Source organism: Stegostoma tigrinum, chromosome 40, assembly GCF_030684315.1.
Source record: "Stegostoma tigrinum isolate sSteTig4 chromosome 40, sSteTig4.hap1, whole genome shotgun sequence".
Taxonomy (NCBI): domain Eukaryota; kingdom Metazoa; phylum Chordata; class Chondrichthyes; order Orectolobiformes; family Stegostomatidae; genus Stegostoma; species Stegostoma tigrinum.
Genome location: NC_081393.1, coordinates 1230822 through 1249685, shown reverse-complemented (window position 1 = coordinate 1249685; position 18864 = coordinate 1230822). Strand labels below are relative to the sequence as shown.

General features: G+C 43.6%; 2 protein-coding genes across 3 annotated transcripts in view; one reads left to right on the top strand and one right to left on the bottom strand.

The window, feature by feature from the left end:
- The window catches only part of aspdh (aspartate dehydrogenase domain containing), a 98754-nt gene that overhangs the window by 7952 nt on the left and 71938 nt on the right, over positions 1-18864 (top strand). The window lies entirely within an intron of this gene.
- LOC125447947 (calcium-activated potassium channel subunit alpha-1-like) overlaps positions 1-18864 on the bottom strand; it is a 121414-nt gene that overhangs the window by 69092 nt on the left and 33458 nt on the right. Inside the window, exons 13-17 of the mRNA XM_059641092.1 lie at positions 14431-14513; positions 10862-10931; positions 8953-9108; positions 6668-6777; positions 2437-2505 (exon numbers count right to left, since the gene is read on the bottom strand). Of these exons, the coding sequence (XP_059497075.1) occupies positions 2437-2505; positions 6668-6777; positions 8953-9108; positions 10862-10931; positions 14431-14513 (488 nt within the window). The remainder of the gene's footprint in view (positions 1-2436; positions 2506-6667; positions 6778-8952; positions 9109-10861; positions 10932-14430; positions 14514-18864) is intronic.

Below are 18864 nucleotides of genomic sequence, written 5' to 3'. Positions count from 1 at the left end.
TATGTTTCCTCCTTGAGATATTCACCCAACTGACAGCCATGTATTTTCTTTCACTGTCCCCAAACGGTGACCCTACACAAGACCAAATTTGCAACTGTCTTGATAACAAAGTGCGGAGCTGGATGAACACAGCAGGCCAAGCAGAATCTCAGGAGCACAAAAGCTGATGTTTCGGGCCTAGACCCTTCATCAGAGAGGGGGATGGGGAGAGGGTTCTGGAATAAATAGGGAGAGAGGAAGAGGCGGACCGAAGATGGAGAGAAAAGAAGATAGGTGGAGAGGAGAGTATAGGTGAGGAGGTAGGGAGGGGATAGGTCAGTCCAGGGAAGACGGACAGGTCAAGGAGGCGGGATGGGGTGGTAGGTAGGAAATGGAGGTGCGGCTTGAGGTGTGAGGAAGGGATAGGTGAGAGGAAGAACAGGTTAGGGAGGCGGGGACAGGTTGGGCTGGTTTTGGGATGCAGTGGGGGGAGGGGACAAGCTGGGCTGGTTTTGGGATGCAGTGGGTGAGGGGGAGATTTTGAAGCTTGTGAAGTCCACATTGATACCATTGGGCTGCAGGGTTCCCAAGCGGAATGTGAGTTGCAACTGTCTTGGTTTGTTCTTGAACTCAACTATTGTTTCTGCCTGTAAACACACACATAAAACAACAGAACCTCCTAACTAAGGCTCCAGTCTAAATCACTATTTCTGTCACAACGTGGCATGCTTTTGAATTTCCTGAAACAAAGTAATTTTACCTCCAACATAATGCTTTGATTCTGTAACCCATAAGAATAATGTATATTTTCAATGAATGTATTCCTTCTCTCCAGACTCCCAGACTTCATAATAAGGTGAGAGCTGCATCATTCATTGTTCAAGCTATATTTCACATCAGCTCTGGCCTTGCACAACTAATGCGGTCTACCTCTTAGGGATAATAAACCCAGGCTTGTTTCAATTGCACCTACTCAGGGTCGCTCAGTTTGCCGATCAAATTCCCACCACTTAATTTTACATTCAACACTTTGAGCTACAACCTAAAATTTATATTCCCGAAGCTAAAAGTTACATTCTAAAATATATAAAACATGAACTAGATATTTTCAACATCCCTGACATTTTGTTCGGTTCATTCATGGGATATGGGTGATGCTGGCAAGGCCAACGTTTAATGCCCGTGTGGGCGTTGGCATTTTCATTGTATTGTTAGGTAGTTCCAGGATTTTAGATCAGTTACAGTGAAGGAATGGCAATAGATTTCCAAATCAGGAAGGTGTGTGACTTGTGGGGGGCGGAATTTGTCAGTGGTAGTCTTCCCAAGTATCTGCTAAACGTATCCTTCCATCCGGTAGATGTCATTTATTTAGAAGTTGCGGTCACTGAAACAAAGTAGTTTTACGTTCAATGTAACACTTTGATTTTGTAACCCATACGAATAATGTATATGTCACTGCAGTAGTAATCCAAAGGCCCAGGCAAATGCATTGGAGACATGAGTTCAGAGGTCACCATGACACCTGGCAGAATTTAAATTTCAGACTTGATGGGCCAAGTGGCTCCTACATTTTATAATCTTTAGTGAGTTAGTGCAATGCATTGTATAGATGGCATAGATTCATGGCACTGTGTGATAATGGACATGAATGTTGCGGGTAGTTGATGATGTGCCAGACAAGCGACTGCTTCTTCCTAGATGGTGTCAAGCTTATAAGTATTGTTGGAGCTGTTAGCCCAGTTCAGTTTCAGGTCAGTGATAGCCACCACGATTTTGTTAGTGGGGTAGTCAGTGATGGTAATACCATAGAATGTCAAGTGGCATTAATTGGATTCTCACTTGTTGAAGATTATCAATGGCTGGCATGTGAATGTTACTTGTTATGTGCTACTACACACCTGGATATTGCCCAGGTTTTGCTGCATTTGGATGTGCTTCAGCATCTATGGAGTCATGAATGATATTGAACATGGTGCAATCATCAGCAAACCTCCCCAATTCTGACCTTACCATGGAGAGAAGGTTAGTGATGAAACCGCTGAAAACTTAAACTATATGACATTTCCTTCACTGTCAGTGGGTGAAAGTCCTAATACTCTCTTCCTAACAGCACCATGAATGTTCCTACATCACGTGGAATGCAACAATTCAGGGAGGTTCAAGGTGCAGCTCACCACCACCTTCTCAAGGTCAAATAGAGACGTGCAATAAACAACAATGTGCACACACAGAATGATGAAAAGAAAATGCATAGAGTGGAACTGTTGCAAGATACTCTGTTTGCACGTCTTCATGTCTCTTTTGGTGTCTAATGTGTTCATGTTCTGTCTTTGTTTGATATTCAGGAATGTAACCCAAACACGGGTTGCTGTGGTAATATCAGTTTCAAATAAAGCAGTTTTGTTTAGCACATGATTTGCAGGAATATGATTGCTGTTAATCAGGAACTATCTGTACCTGATGTCATCTGAGCTGGTCCTGTACCGAATGGCTATCAATAGGAGTTTTAGCCGAATGTAGCACAGCCTAGGGAGAGGCAAGCGCAGAGACAGAAATGGTAAAGCATTAATGGTGAATTACTGCAGTCATTTGAATATTCTTCAAAAAAAATCATTTTCTGAATAGATTTCTAATTCAGATTCTTATTTCAGTACACCACAGTCCACAACCCTTTCTCAGAAATGAAGGGTCACTGGACCTGAAACGTTAACTCTAACTTCACAGATGTTGCCAAACCTGCTGAGCTTTTCCAGCAATTTCTGTTTTTGCTTCTGAACTACAGCACCTGAAATTCTTTTGATTTTTCTTTATACAACATATCCTACTTCCTTACTATGCTATCCTGTCTGCCCTTCAATTATTTTTCTACATCCATCTATCACATAAATTCTTTGGAAAATTGTGGTGAATGTAAATTGGATAAAAGCATGTTTGAAAATACATGCACTTCCTTCCCAGTCCCATGACCTCTTGCACATTGCCCCACTTTCCTTTTCCCCCCTGTCCTTCTCTGTGGATCTACAGGGGTCAGTTGCAAACAGGGATGAATAGATTTTTGTACTGTAAAGAAATGATTGGAAGAGCTGGCTTGAGGGTTGGAATTAATCCTGTTACTGTTTCACAAGTTCAAAGCAGTGAACAGCCACTTTCTGTTCCAGAGGGGCTGAATAGTCTCCTTCTATCTTTGTAATAATCTAGAGTGACGAATGGACTCCACCTGCTCCCTTACAGCACGTCAGACTGAAAAGTTTCTTCTAGTTCCAGTGTAACAGCTCAAGGGGTGGAATGGCCTCTTCTTGTTTCTGTAAACTCTTCGACAGTGGCGTTGCCACAATTCTCCAAATCCCATTTTATCACTGCCATCACCATGTCTCTCCTTGAGACATTCCGAACCTAAACCTGCAAACTTGGTGTCATAGTTTGCTATGGGCTCCCAGCCATGTTTTTCCACTAAGACTACATATTTCCACCTCCATGACATAATCAACACCCTCTCTCACTTTGTCTTCTACATAACTCCATATCATTGCCTCTATTACCTGCAGACTCAACTATGCTCTCCAGCAGATTGTCCACTCTGTAAACTCAAGGTCATTCAAATCTCTGCTACCCATATCCTAATTTGTACGAAACCCAGTCACCCATCAGCTTGTATTCACTGACATTCACAAACTTTGGCTCCTGGATAAGTAATGCTTCAATTTTAAAATGTTCATATTTGCTTTCAAACTCCACCACAGTGTCTCTCCTCCCTATCTCTGTAACCTCCTTCAGCCCCACAATATCCATGCAATTCGGATCTTTTGAGCTTGTCTGATTTTAAATCTTGAGATGGGTTTGTGGAATTAGAGGTTGTAGTCCTGCTCAATACCTGCCGGTGGCAGTGCAGGACCAAGAATCTTTAACAAAGCCAACACCACCACTACAAGGCTGTATGTTGTATTGCACTTAGCCTGGAGAAGGAACAAAGGCAGGAAACTAAGGTTATGACAAAATCACCTGAATTTGGAGCCTGGGTTTGTATGACAAACAGGAAGCTCAGAAGTACAGAGGGTCAGAAGGACACTGGGTAGACTCAGTGGTTAGCAGTGCTGCCTCATAGTATCAGGGACCTGTTTCGATTCCAGCCTTGGGTGACTGCCTGGAGGTTTTGTGTTCTCCATGAGTCTATGGATTTCTGCTGGGTGCTCCATTTTCCTCCACAGTTCACAGATATGCAGGTTAGGTGGACTGGGCTTGCTAAATTCCCCCTCCCATTCTTCAGATCATATGTCCATCATGGACCTCCTGCAGTGCCACAATGATGCCACCCGAAGGTTGCAGGAACAGCAACTCATATTCCGCCTGGGAACCCTGCAGCCATATGGTATCAATGTGGACTTCACCAGTTTCAAAATCTCCCCTTCCCCCACCGCATCCCAAAACCAGCCCAGTTCGTCCCCTCCCCCCACTGCACCACACAACCAGCCCAGCTCTTCCCCTCCACCTACTGCATCCCAAAACCAGTCCAACCTGTCTCTGCTTCCCTAACCTGTTCTTCTTCTTACCCATCCCTTCCTCCCACCCCAAGCCGCACCTCCATCTCCTACCTACTAACCTCATCCCACCTCCTTGATCTGTCCGTCTTCCCTAGACTGACCTATCCCCTCCCTACCTCCCCACCTATACTCTCCTCTCCACCTATCTTCTTTTCTCTCTATCTTCGCTCCGCCTCCCCCTCTCTCCCTATTTATTCCAGTTCCCTCACCCCATCCCCCTCTCTGATAGGGTCTAGGCCCGAAACGTCAGCTTTTGTGCTCCTGAGATGCTGCTGGGCCTGCTGTGTTCATCCAGCCTCACATTTTATTATCTTGGATTCTCAGCATCTGCAGTTCCCGTTATCACCAATGCTAAATTGTCTGTAGTGTTAACGGATGTGTAGGCTAAATAGATTAGCTATGGGGATAGGGTGGTGGGATGCTCTTCGGAGGGTTGGTCTGGACTTGATGGGCCAAATGGCCTGTTTCTGCACTGTAGGAATTCTGTGATTTTGGATTCTATGATTTTCAAATCCCTGCAGGTTTCAGGACAAGTTAATGGGGTAGCTAAGAAAGCATACAGGACACTTGCCATTTTCAGTTGTGGCATAAATGGTTAGAGTAGGGGGTTATGCTGGAGCTGTACAGGACTTTGGTTAGACCACAGCTGGAGTACTGTGTGCAGTTCTGGTCACCATACTATAGGAAGAATGCGATAACACTAAAGGGAATGAAAAGGAGATTCAGCTGGAACGGAGCATTTCTGCTGTAAAGAGGCTGGATAAGCTTGTGTTGTTTTCTTTGGAGTAGAGAAGGTTGGGGTGGGCCTGATAGCAGAGTACAAGATTATGAGTGGCGTAGACGGCGTGAGTAGAAACAGCTAAGCCCTTAGTTGAAGGATCAATAATGAGGGGCCATCATTTTAAAGTGAAAGGCAGGAAGCTTTGAGGCAGTTTGGGAAAACATTTTTCACCCAGAAGTGAACACACTGGATAGTTGATGTGGAAGAACTCACAATCTTTTAAAAGTACTTGGATGAGTGCTTGAAGTGTCATAACATTCAAGGCTATGGGCCTTGTGCTGGAAATCTGGACTCGTGTAGATCGCAGAGTATTTTTGGCTGAATAGACTCAATGGGCCAAAGAGCCTCTTCTACATTGTATAACTCTGAAAAAGAGTGATCGCAGTGATTTAGGGGTGCCTTATCCCTGGCTTGTGATGATCCTGCAGCCAGAAGGCAGTATCCCGAGTTTCAACTGTGGACTTGACCTGTTTCCTGATGTTTCTAACTTGTTTGGCTGATCTCAGCATGATGAAAGTGCTAATTTCCCAGGGTAGTTTCTGGTCAGCAATGAAGAAGTCATTGAAGCACATCAGCACCTGACACCCAATCTAGATCACTGAGCTCTATTCACAGTCCTTTGGAGACAGGAGAGTGAGAGTCAGCTCAAGAAGAAACTTGGTGTTGTTATGACTGCAAAATTTCGAAAGCATTTTGCGACCAATGAAATCCTTTTGAGTGTGGAATAATCACTGCTGTAATGTTGGAAGTACAAGAAATAATTTGCACTCAGCAAGTTTCCATGAATGGCATAATGATCAGATAATCTTATTTTTGTTGATGCTTATTGAGGGCTAATTTTCGACCATTTCATCAGAGAAGACTCCTCTGATCCCCTTCATTAAGGTCACAGAGTCTTTTCTATCCACCCGAGAGGGCATCATACACATTTCCATGTTCCTTTTCCTGAAGAAAACTGCCAGTATTAACCTACGACATTATGATTGCTCTTTTGTGCCAATGGAGGTATTCCATTGACAGGACAGTAATCTTGCAGTGTGATATGCTCAGATTTGCTGTTTCCATCCAAAATGTGGACACTGGAATATACAATGCAAACATAAACTTCAGAGGCAAACACATGAGCTCAGCCATGGATTTAATTAAGTTTCTGTGCGGCCTTGAAGGCAGAGCAATGCCTTTAGACATTCACGAGGCTTTAGACAATACTGTTCCAATGGGAGCGGGTCACTGAAAGGTAACAATATAGGCATAATGCAGACCATTTGGAGGAAGTGTCAGCAAGTTCTTTGGGCCATGAATTTGGAATATATTCCCTTTCCCTCCCATTCCCAAATTATTGCTACAACAGTGATGTGAAGTCACTCACTCGCACACAGAATTAAAGGACATGCCTATGAAACTGTCAGACAGAAATTCGGTGTAAATCTCCTGGCTGAGTCCCTCTTTGTAGGTATCAAGCCATGTTCCAGTTTTATGCTGCAAATGGAAAAAGCACTTATCAGTAACAGAAAAACTCAAGAAAAATTAAGCAAGTTCCGGGACAGAAAATATAACATTTATGTTCTCACCTTCAGAGTGAATTCTCAAACTGATAGTCCTACTGCAAATTCTATCTGTGGGAAAGGATTATTCCCTATAAAACCTGCTTCAGTAGCTCCTGGTTTCAGAGTCACTCACTGGCTGCTGTTTATGGGCCTTCCAAGATAACCTTGCGGAAGGGTAACAGTGAGTGACCAGGGGTGTTCTGCAGGGATCAGTGTTGGGACCACAGCTGTTCACATTATACATTAATGATCTGGATGAAGGAACTAGAGGCAATGAATCTGAAGCATTTGCAAAAATCTTCAAGAGGATGATCTATCTCAACCTCTTCCAGTATCACAGCATCACAGATACCAGTCTTCAGCCAATTTGATCCACTCCATGTGATATCAAGAAATGGTTGGAGACACTGGATACTGCAAAAGCTATGGGTCCTGACAACATTCTGGCAATAGTACTGAAGCACTTCCACTCCCCTAACCAAGCTGTTCCAGTAAGTACAGTTACAACACTGACATCTACCTATGTGTATCATTGCCCAGAATATCATTTGTTTTGAGAGGGCTAGTATACATTTGCTGAGATGTCCTGCTGCGGATTTATAAGGCTCTGATCAGATTGCATTTGGAATATTATGGGCAGTTTTGAGCCCCATATCTAAGAAGCATCTGCTGGCTTTTGTGGGAATCCAGAGGAAGTTTTCAAGAATGATCTTGGGAATGAAGGGCTTGTTGTATGAGGAGCAGTTGAGGACTCTGGATGGAGTTTAGAAGGATGAGGAGGCATCTGATTGAAACTGACAGAATACTGAGAAGCCTGGATAGAGTGGAGAAGATATTTCCACGAGAAGGAGAAATGAGGATCTGAGGGCCTCAAAGTTGAAGGGATGATGCTTTAGAATGAGATAAAGAGGAATTTCTTCAGTCAGAGCATGGTGTACCTGTGGAATGTACTGCCGCTGAAGGCTGTGGAGGCCAAGCCACTGAGTGTATTTAAGACAGAGGTTCTTGATTGGTCATGGGATTAAGGGTTATGGAAAGGCAGGAGAATGGGGTTGAGAAACATATCAGCCATGATCACATTGCAGAACAAACTCGATGGACTGAATGGTCTAATGCTGCTTGTGGTCTTACAGTGTAAAACAGACTCAACACTTTAATATCAATGCTGCTCTGAGCTAAGTGCAAGGTCTCAAGGCACTCCTTAGCGATTAAGAATCCTGGGCTAAATTGCCCTGTGATCTGATGGGCTGTTTTTCAGTTGGCTGGGGAACTTGAAAAGAAGGCTTACAGGTACCTTTTCCCACTTTGCCATGGGATTTTTTGTGTTGTTTTTCTCTCTGACCAGCATTGGGATGGCTGCAGCGATGGTTAAGAAATGTCTTGTCTGAATGCTCTGTTTCTTAATTGAATAGGTATGTAGTTGCATTGGATGCAGTTCAGAGGAGGTTCACTAGATTTATTCTAAATATGAGGGTTTACCTTATGAAGACAGATTGAGTAGTTTAGGCCTATACCCTGCAATTTAGAGGAATGAGAGGAGATCTAATTGAGGTGTGCAAGAAACTAAAGAGGCTTGACAAAGTAGACATAGAAAGAATGTTTCCTCATGTGGGGAACTCTAGAATGAGAAATCACTATTTTAGGGTAAGGGGTAGCAGATTTAAAACAGACATGAGAAGAAATTACTTCACCCCAACGGTTCATGAATCTGTTGGTTTCACTACCCCAGAATGCATTGGATGGCCGGACATTGAGCAATTTTTTTTATTCTCAGTACTCAGTATGTCTCCAACCAATACAGCTTTTCTCCCCAGTTCCCATTCACTGCGATGGGTATGATTCCTGGTTGTGCATGATTTACAGCTTTGACCAGATACCCAAATGCCATCATTTTGAGCTGATTTTTGTTGTACCAGCAAACACCTTCACCGCTTTTTCTCTGCCTGCAAGCCCTCCCAGGGTCATCCTGTACGGGCTGAGATGATTGTGGTACAACCTGACAACTGTCTCTGGAATTCTGATTATTCAGTTCAACCCCCTTCTCCACAAACATCACTAGCTGTTCAGGAAAAGATTCGATTTGCACCCACTGGTCATTCTTCCTCACCTCTACTTGCGGGTTCTTGACAAAGAGATTGGCCAAAAGCGTGGAGAAGCCTGGGACGATGCAGTTCTGAGCAATAAATCCCATTTTCACCTCCGACAAGCAAATCACACTATCTCTCCTCTTCATGTCCCAGCTGGGAATATTCTGTAGGTAGGCCTGTCATATCACAAACCTCAATTATACAACCACAAAGACATAATTATATAGCACTGCTACAAGGTGGACTAGATGGGTTGAAGGACCTTGTCAGTGGGTGGAAATGAGATTAAACGTCAAGATGGGTAGGTGGTTTTTTTTCCATTTATTCTTCTATTTTTCATACCTCAAAAGACTATGAACACAGAATCCTTAAATATGTTAAGGCAGAGATAGATTTTTGATGACCAAGGTGATGAAAGATTATCAGGGATACTCAAGAATGTAAACTTGAATTTAAAATCAGATCTTCCATGATTTTATTGAATGGCAGAACAGGCTTAAAGGGGTGAGTGGCCTACTTTTGTTCCTTGTTTGTATGTAGATTTTTCTGTACGTTCATGGAATGTGGCCATTGCTGGTTGTGCTAACATTTATTGTATGGCCATAATTGCCTTGGAATAAGTGTTTGTGAGCTGCCTCCTTGAACGGCTGCAATCCATGCAGTGCAGGTATACCCTTAATGTTGTTAGAGAGGCAGTCCCAGGATCTTGACCCAGCGACACTCAAAGAATGGCAATCAGGATGGCGAGTAGCTCGAAGAGGAGCTGACAGATGGTGGTGTTTCAATGTATCCGCTGTTGTTGACCTTCTCCATGGTAGGACATCCAGATTTGGAAGGTGCTGTCGAAGGAACCTTGGTGACTTACTGCAGTGCATCTGGTCGATGGAAAACACTGTTGCCGTGAGGTTACGATGGTGGAGAAGTGAAGCTTTGTGGATATGATGCCAGTCAATAGACTGCTTTATTCTGGATACCATTAATCTTCTTGAGTGTTGTTGGAGCTGTGCTTAATTGGAGAGTATTCCATCACACTCCTGACTTGTGTCTTGTAAATGGTGGACATGCTGTGGGGAGTCAGGAGGTGAGTGACTCACTGCAAGATTCCTAGTCTCTGACCTATATTGTAGCCATTGTGTTTATGTGGCAAGTCCATTTCAGTTTCAGGTCAATGGTATCCCCAGGGACTTGTTTAGTTGGTTGATGAAAATGGTGGAAGGTGGGTTATTGAGATCGAGAAATGTAACATTTGCTTTTATACAAAGCTTTTTATGAATTTAGAACACCCCAAAACTGTTGAGATACTCCTGATGTGTTGCCTATTTGAATAGGAATAGCCAAATCACAAAAGGACCAGAATAGTTGGGAGTGAGAGCCATGGAGAAATGCATGTTTGAAGTAGTGCTGTTGGATTATTTCCATACACACAGGAGGGCAGACAAGGCCTTAGCATAGTTACGTGAAATGTAAACCTCGTCTGTGAACACAGGTTCTTGGAGAATGATCTTATACTTGTGATTGGTTAACTCAATTGACTGGTTAGCTCGTTTGTGAAGAATGATGCTGACAACGTGGGCTCAACTCCTGCACTGGCTGAAGTTTCCATGAAGGACTCTCATTCTTGACCTCTCCCCTCCCCTGATAGATGATGACCCTCAGGTTAAACTATAACACCAGTTGTGTCTCTCTATAATGAGAGAGCAGTCTGATGGTCTGGTAGGACATTGGTAGCTTAACCTTTCACTACCTTGTACCAGAATGCTGCCACTGAGGTGTGTCTTAAATAGTTTTCAAAATCAGACAGAATGGGGAAGGATTTCTGATTTTCCCCTTTTCCCAAAAATGATTCTGGCTTTATAGGACCCCACATGATGTGTCAAGATGAAGTAACCAGAGTCAAGCCCTCAGCCCTCCAGCAATGACTTGGCTTACCTTGCTATGGTATTGTAGTACCTGGGCAATCACTCTTATTTCAGGACAGTACTGCTTGACAGCAATTGCCCTACAACCAGAAGGAAAGAAAAATGTTGTAAGTAGTTAAAGATGAGGAAGTTTGAGAGCTGTTGTACAAGTAGGTCATTGCACATTCACTAGGAGACAGTTCCTGTCAGCAGTGTGAATTGAAGAATTGGGGTGATTATTCTGTGGGAAATAAACTAACAGGATACAAAAGAGATGGACTCCCTGAGAGAATTCAGGGAATAGAGGAATGTGGTTTGATGGGACAATTAGGGGACTGGAAGGATTGGACTTGCTGAGACATATCTGCTTTGAAGGATGGAATGGTATTTTGTCATATATTATTTTTCAAATATTTTTACACCTGCCAATAATGTGAGTTATTATTTGTGAAAACTGCTTGAGCAAGATGTTGTATTTCCCAGTTGACCTGTCTTAGGGCTTTAAGTCACCAGTCCTTCACCTGGACTTGCACAGCCTGTGTTTAGGTTGAAGGATGCCAGTCTCTCATAAACCATTGGCTGAATTTCTGCTCACGTCATTCATTTAATCTGGTAACAGCTGATGGGATGAATCCACACCTCATTTGTCTCTGAACAAGTGAGCTATCTTAGCCAGATTGCCCTGGAAAACAGAATTGTGACCAGGGCCTTAAAAAAAAAGCTGTTTTGTGGGAGAATTTTTGGCTGTCAAAAGACAAGAATCATGGTGAGAAATGCCCAGCTTAGAAAAAGCCCATCATAGCCTAAGGAATGTTCATTGAAGTAACTGGTGCAACGTAAATAATACAGCTTCCAATTTCTGCATAGCAAGCTCTCACAAACAGCTGTATAGTAATGATCAAAAAATTGTTTTCTTGATAGTTCTTGAAGAATATGTTCATTGTTGTCCAAGACACAGGAGAGAACTGCCTCAATATTTTGCCAATAGTGCAGATAATTAAACAGCCCATTGATCCAATTGTTCAAGTTCTGTTTGTAATCTTAGGTAACCTTCTTTACTGTACCACCAACTTTGTATCATCCAAATTGTTTATAAAAATGACCAACAAACGTGGACCAAGTACTAAGCCCAGGGTAGGAAGGAACTTTTTTTACTGGAGGCTAGGAGATTAAGGGGTGATCTTATAGAAGTTTATAAAATCATGAGGGACATACAGAAGGTGAGTAGCAAGGGTCTTTTCCCTAGGGTGGGAGACTTCAAAAGTAGGAGGGATATTTTTTAAGGTGAAAGGAGATTATTTAAAAAGCACAAGAGGTGCAGCTTTGTTACACAGAGTGGTTCGTGTGTGGAATGAACTGTCAGATGAAGTGGTGGATGCAGGTAGGATGACACTGTTTAAAAGACATTAGGAAAAGTACAAGAATATAAAAGGTTTGGAGGGATACGGGCCAACAGCAGGCAAGTGGGACTAGTTTAATTTGGGAACATGGTTGGCATGGACTAGTTGGACCAAAGGGTCTTATTCTATGCTGTATGATTGTGAAATCTAATTCATGAGGAAAGATGGGCATACGAAAAAAATGTAGATCACATCAAAGATCAGCTTAGAGCAGTATAGAGTGAATGCTGTTTTTCTGGGAAATACATCTTTGGATGAGGGGAGAAACTGAGACTTCGTCCCATTGTTCGCACAGACTCACATGATTCTACAACACACAAGACAGCAGTGTTCTCCCAGGCACCCTGACCAACAGTTCTTCTTCAACTAACTTTAGTCAGAAATAATCCCATTGAGAAATCTAAAGTGAGCGGCATAGATTGAACTGCTGACCAATGTCAGTGCCTCCTGGCGATGTGCTCAGAGGGATCAGGGTCCTACACTAATGCAGCTTGATCTACCTCAGAGGCAGTTTCTTTACTCAGAGAGTGGTAAGGACGTGGAATGTCCTGCCTGCCAATGTAGTTAACTCAGCCACATTAGGGGCATTTAAACAGTCCTTGGATAAGCATATGGATGATCAAGGAAGGATGAAAGGATCAAGACAAAAGATGGAAAATTATAGGCCAATTAGCCTAACGTTGGTTGTTGGTAAAATTCTAGGATCCATTGTTAAGGACGAGTTTTCTAAATTCTTGGAAGTGCAGGGTCAGGTTAGAACAAGTCAGCATGGATTTAGTAAGGGGAGGTCGTGCCTGACAAACCTGTTAGAATTCTTTGAAGAGATAACAAGTAGGTTAGACCGGGGAAACCCGGTGGATGTTATTATCCAGACTTCCAAAAGGCCTTTGATAAAGTGCCTCACGGGAGGCTGCTGAGTAAGTTGAGGGCCCAAAGTGTTTGAGGTGAGCTACTGGCTTGGATTGAGGATTGGCTGTCTGACAGAAGGCAGAGAGTTGGGATAAATAGCTCTTTTTCAGAATGGCAACCGGCGACAAGTGGTGTCCCGCAGGGTTCAGTGTTGGGGCCACAGCTGTTCACTTTATATATTAATGATCTGGATGAAGGGACCGGGGGCATTCTGGCGATGTTTGCCAATGATACAAAGATAGGTGGACAGGCAGGTAGTACTGAGGAGGTGTGGAGGCTGCAGAAAGATTTGGACAGTTTAGGAGAGTGGTCCAGGAAATGGCTATTGAAATTCAACTTGAGCAAATGTGACGTTTTGCATTTTGGAAAAAAGAATACAGGCATGGACTATTTTCTAAACGGTGAGAAAATTCGTAAAGCAGAAGTACAAAGGGATCTGGGAGTGTTGGTCCAGAATTCTCCAAAGGTTAACTTGCAGGTAGAGTCCGTAATTAAGAAAGTGAATGTAATGTTGTTGTTTATCTCGAGGGTTGGAATATAAAGCAGCGATGTGCTTCTGAGACTTTATAAAGCTCAAGTTAGGCCCCATTTAGAATACCGTGTCCAATTTTGGGCCCCACACCTCAGGAAGGACATACTGGCGCTGGAGCGTGTCCAGCAGAGATTCACACGGATGATCCCTGGAATGGTAGGTTTAACGTACAATGAATGGCTAAGGATCCTGGGATTGTATTCATTAGAGTTTAGAAGATTGAGCGGGAGATCTAATGGAATCTAACAGAAACTTACAAGATAATGTGTGGCTTAGAAGGGGTGGAAGCTGGCAAGTTGTTTCTGTTAGGCGGGGAGACTAGGACCCATGGGCACAGCCTTAGAATTAGAGGAGGTAAATTTAAAATGGAAATGAGGAGACATTTCTTCAGCCAGAGTGTGGTGGGCCTGTGGAATTCATTGCCACGGTGTGCAGTGGAGGCCGGGACGTTAAGTGTCTTCAAGGCAGATATCGACAAATTCTTGATCTCACAAAGAATCAAGGGCTATGGGGAGAGTGCAGGGAAGTGGAGTTGAAATGCCCATCAGCCATGATTTAAATAGCGGAATGGACTCGATGGGTCTAATGGCCTTACTTCCACTCCTATGTCTTATGGTCTTATGATGAAGGGATAGTGTAGAGGTTGGGCTTATATTAGGACACAGGTCGGCACAACATTGAGTGCCGAAGGGCCAGTTCTGCGCTATATTGTTCTATGCTCTATGCTCTATGTTCTATGTTCCTATACCAGTTTCCTACCTCATGATGTTTGCAGAATCTTCCGCTTCAGGATTCAGACAGTTTTTATCTGCCAAAATCAGACAGGCATCTGCATTGTCCGGCTAAGGGTTGGGGGTGAGGGGGTGGGGGGGTGGGGGAGAGGTGGTGGTTCAGGGGGAATAGAAAGGCTTTATTTAAATAACAAAGAACAATACAACATAGGAACAGGTCTTTTTGCCCATCCATTCTAAAACTGTCTTCACTTACAGGATCCATATCCCTCTATTCCCTTCCTATTCACGTATTTGACCAAGTGCATGTTGAATACTGATACTGTGTTTGCTTCCACCACCTTCTCTGGTAGTGTGTTCGAGGCACTCACCACCCTGTGTGTGAAAAACCTGCCTCGTACATCTCTTTTAAACTTGCCCCCTGCACCTTGAACCTGTGTCCCCTTGTAATTAACCCCTCTACCCTGGGAAAAAGCTTCATTCTTTCCACTCTATCCAACCCATTCAAAATCTTATAAAATGTTATTAGGTTGCCCATTGTCAAACCTCCTGCATGCCAGTGAAAACATGCCCAGTCTATGCAACCTTTCTTCATTGCTTAAATCCCCCAAACTGGGTAACATCCTGGTAAACCTTTTCTGTACCCTCTCCAAAGCATCAACATCCTTTCAGTAGTGTGGTGACCAGAAATGTACACAATGTTCCAAGTGTGGCCTAACTAAAGTTCTACAAAGCTGCAGCATAACTTGTCTGACCTTATACTCTAAATCCCTTCCAATGGAGGCAAGCATGCCCTTGGCCTTTTTTATTACGTTATCTACCTGTGCTGCTACCTTCAGGGATCTGTGGATCTGTACAACCCAGTCCCTCTGCACATCATTACTCCTTAAGGTTCTGCCATTCGCTATATAATGTCCACCTGAATGTGACCTTCCAAAATCCATCATCTCACATTTGTCCAGATTAAGCTCCATCCGCCATTTTTCTGGCCATGCCTCCAACTGATTCAAATCCTGATGTATCCTTAGAAATTTGCCACTCCCTTCCCTGAGAACATCCTCCAATAATTCCTGCTCTGTGTTGAATACTGGCATAAAGTATTAATTTATTGACACATAATAGCAAATATAAACAAAATGAACTCTTAGCTTTCTGCCATTGTCCAGAAAGAGTCATCATTTCGTCCCGTTTCTTTCATGAAGCCTTGCATTTAAGAACTATTCCTTTGACAAATTTTTGGAAATCTAAAATAGATGATCACATCAACCACATTCATCTGAGAGTCCCGTCAGATCCAAAGAGGCTTAAGCAACAAATGCATAATTGTCTTGCCATGATGTTAGAGCACTACTCACATTCATACTCAGTAAATCCCTCTTGAGGAAGTGTCTGACCATGAAACTTCCAGCCAGCTTGGAAAGCAAGTGGATCTTTTGCTACCAATTAATTTTGTATGTTTGTGCAGACTGAGTGGACTAACCAAGAGCAGTAGGGTGGCCAAAGAGGCTTCCCAACAAGTCAACTTGGTGTAACCTGTCAAAAATCAAGTAATGAATGATAGTGCCAGACGACCTATTTCCTAATTTAACCTTTCATGGCATTGTCCAACATTGACATGTGAAAAGATTCGGCTACAAATGGAGGCTTAGGAGAATTTAGATGGTCAATTAATTGCTTTGGACAACAACAAGCCTGAGCTTCAGAGGAAGAGGCAAAGTGAGTACCCTGTGACCATGATCGGTATCACTGAGAGGAACAAGTGAGGACCCTGTAGCCATGATCACGATCACTGAGAGGAACAAGTGAGGACCCTGTAACCGTGATCCAGATCACTGTGAGGAACGCGTGAGGTGAGGACCCTGTAACCATGATCAGGATCACTGAGAGGAGTGCGTGAGGTGAGGACCCTGTAACCATGATCAGTATCACTGAGAGGAGTGCGTGAGGTGAGGACCCTGTAACCATGATCAGTATCACTGAGAGGAACAAATGAAGACCCTGTAACCATGATTAGGATCACTGAAAGCAGTGGTGAGGTGAGGACCTTTGCAGAGAAGCAAACGGATAGACGAGAGATCTGAGTGCAGTTTTGGACATAAGTTTGGGCTAGAAATATCTTGCTTAAGTAGATTTAACATAGAACATTACAGCACAGTACAGGCCCTTCGGCCCTCGATGTTGTGCCGGCCTGTCATACCGATCTCAAGTCCATCTAACCTACACTATTCCATGTACATACATATGCTTGTCCAATGACGACTTAAATGTACCTAAAGTTGGCGAATCTACTACCGTTGCAGGCAAATTATTCCATTCCCTTACTACTCTCTGAGTAAAGAAACTACCTCTGACATCTGTCCTATATCTTTCATCCCTCAATTTAAAGCTATGTCCCCTCGTGCTCGCTGTCAACATCCTAGGAAAAAGGCTCTCCCTATCCACCCTATCTAACCCTCTGATTATTTTATATGTTTCAATTAAGTCACCTCTCAACCTTCTTCTCTCTAATGAAAACCGACTCAAGTCCCTCAGCCTTTCCTCAAGACCTTCCCTCCATACCAGGCAACATCCTAGTAAATCTCCTCTGCACCCTTTCCAAAGCTTCCACATCCTTCTTATAATGCGGTGACCAGAACTGTACACAATACTCCAAGTGCGGCCGCACCAGAGTTTTGTACAGCTTCACCATAACCTCTTGGTTCCGGAACTCGATCCCTCTATTAATAAAAGCTAAAACACTGTATGCCTTCTTAACAGTCCTGTCAACCTGGGTGGCGACTTTCAAGGACCTGTGTACATGGACACCGAGATCTCTCTGCTCATCTACACTACTAAGAATCTTACCATTAGCCCAGTACTTTGCCTTCCGGTTACTCCTACCAAAGTGCATCACCTCACACTTGTCTGCATTAAACTCCATTTGCCACCTCTCAGCCCAGCTCTGCAGCTTATCTATGTCTCTCTGCAACCTACAGCATCCTTCGTCACTATCCATAACTCCACCGAACTTAGTGTCGTCTGCAAATTTACTAACCCATCCTTCTATGCCCTCATCCAGGTCATTTATAAAAATGACAAACAGCAGTGGACCCAACACCGACCCTTGCGGTACACCACTATTGACTGGTCTCCAGGATGAAGATTTCCCATCAACTACCACCCTGTGTCTTCTTTCAGCAAGCCAATTTCCGATCCAAACTGCTATATCTCCCACAACCCCATTCCTCCGCAATTTGTACAATAGCCTATTGTGGGGAACCTTATCGAACGCCTTGCTGAAATCCAGATACACCACATCAACCGGTTTACTCTCATCTACCTGTTTGGTCACCTTCTCAAAGAACTCAGTAAGGTTTGTGAGGCACGACCTTCCCTTCACAAAACCGTGCTGACTATCCCTAATCAATTTATTCTTTTCTAGATGATTATAAATCCTATACTTTATAATCTTTTCCAACACTTTACCAACAACTGAGGTAAGGCTCACTGGTCTATAATTACCAGGGTTGTCTCTACTCCCCTTCTTGAACAGGGGAACCACATTTGCTATCCTCCAGTCATCTGGCACTATTCCTGTAGACAATGACGAGTTAAAGATCAATGCCAAAGGCTCGGCAATCTCCTCCCTGGCTTCCCAGAGGATCCGAGGATAAATCCCATCCGGCCCAGGGGACTTATCTATCTTCACCTGCTGAAGGATTTCTAATACCTCTTCCTTGTGAACCTCAATCCCACCTAGTCTAGTAGCCTGTATCTCAGTATTCTCCTCGACAACATTGTCATTTTCTACAGTGAATTTAAAGGGAGAATAAAAGCAAGGATCCATATTCTATTTAGCAAAAGTATGGCGGGGCTCTTAGACCCGTGATTTACACATCCTGCCTTATGTAGGAAATTCTGAACACTCTTGGCAGTCTGATGACCATGTGCAGGAGATACCTCTGGCTGGAGCACTCAAGTAGCAGCTGGGGACACTACAGTGCATCAGACAGCACGATTCAGGATGTGGTCACCTCACAGCTTAAGAGAGGGAATAGATGAGTAGCAGATGGAAGGAGGGACCAGGCAGGTTGTGAGGAAATCCCCTGGGTGCATTTTGCTCACAAAGCACTTTCCAGCCTTGGAAAGAGAGTGGCAATTCTCTGTGAAGCCATCCAGAGGCAAGGCCAAGCCAATGTGGGTGGTTCAGCAGCTCCAGGAGGATTTAAGAAGTGTGATAGGGTGATAGTAGCAGAGGGTCGTAGAATAGTGGACATGCGCTTTCGTTGGTGTAAATGTGTCTCCGGGATGATACATTGCTCCCCAAGTGCCAGTCAGGACATCACGGAATGACTACTGGGCATTTTGAAGTGGGAGGATGTATAGCCAGAGGTCATGGCCCATGCTGGGACAAATGACAGAGGAAGAATGATCAATGAGATCCTGCATTTAGGGATTTAGGCGGGAAACTGAAAAGCCGGTT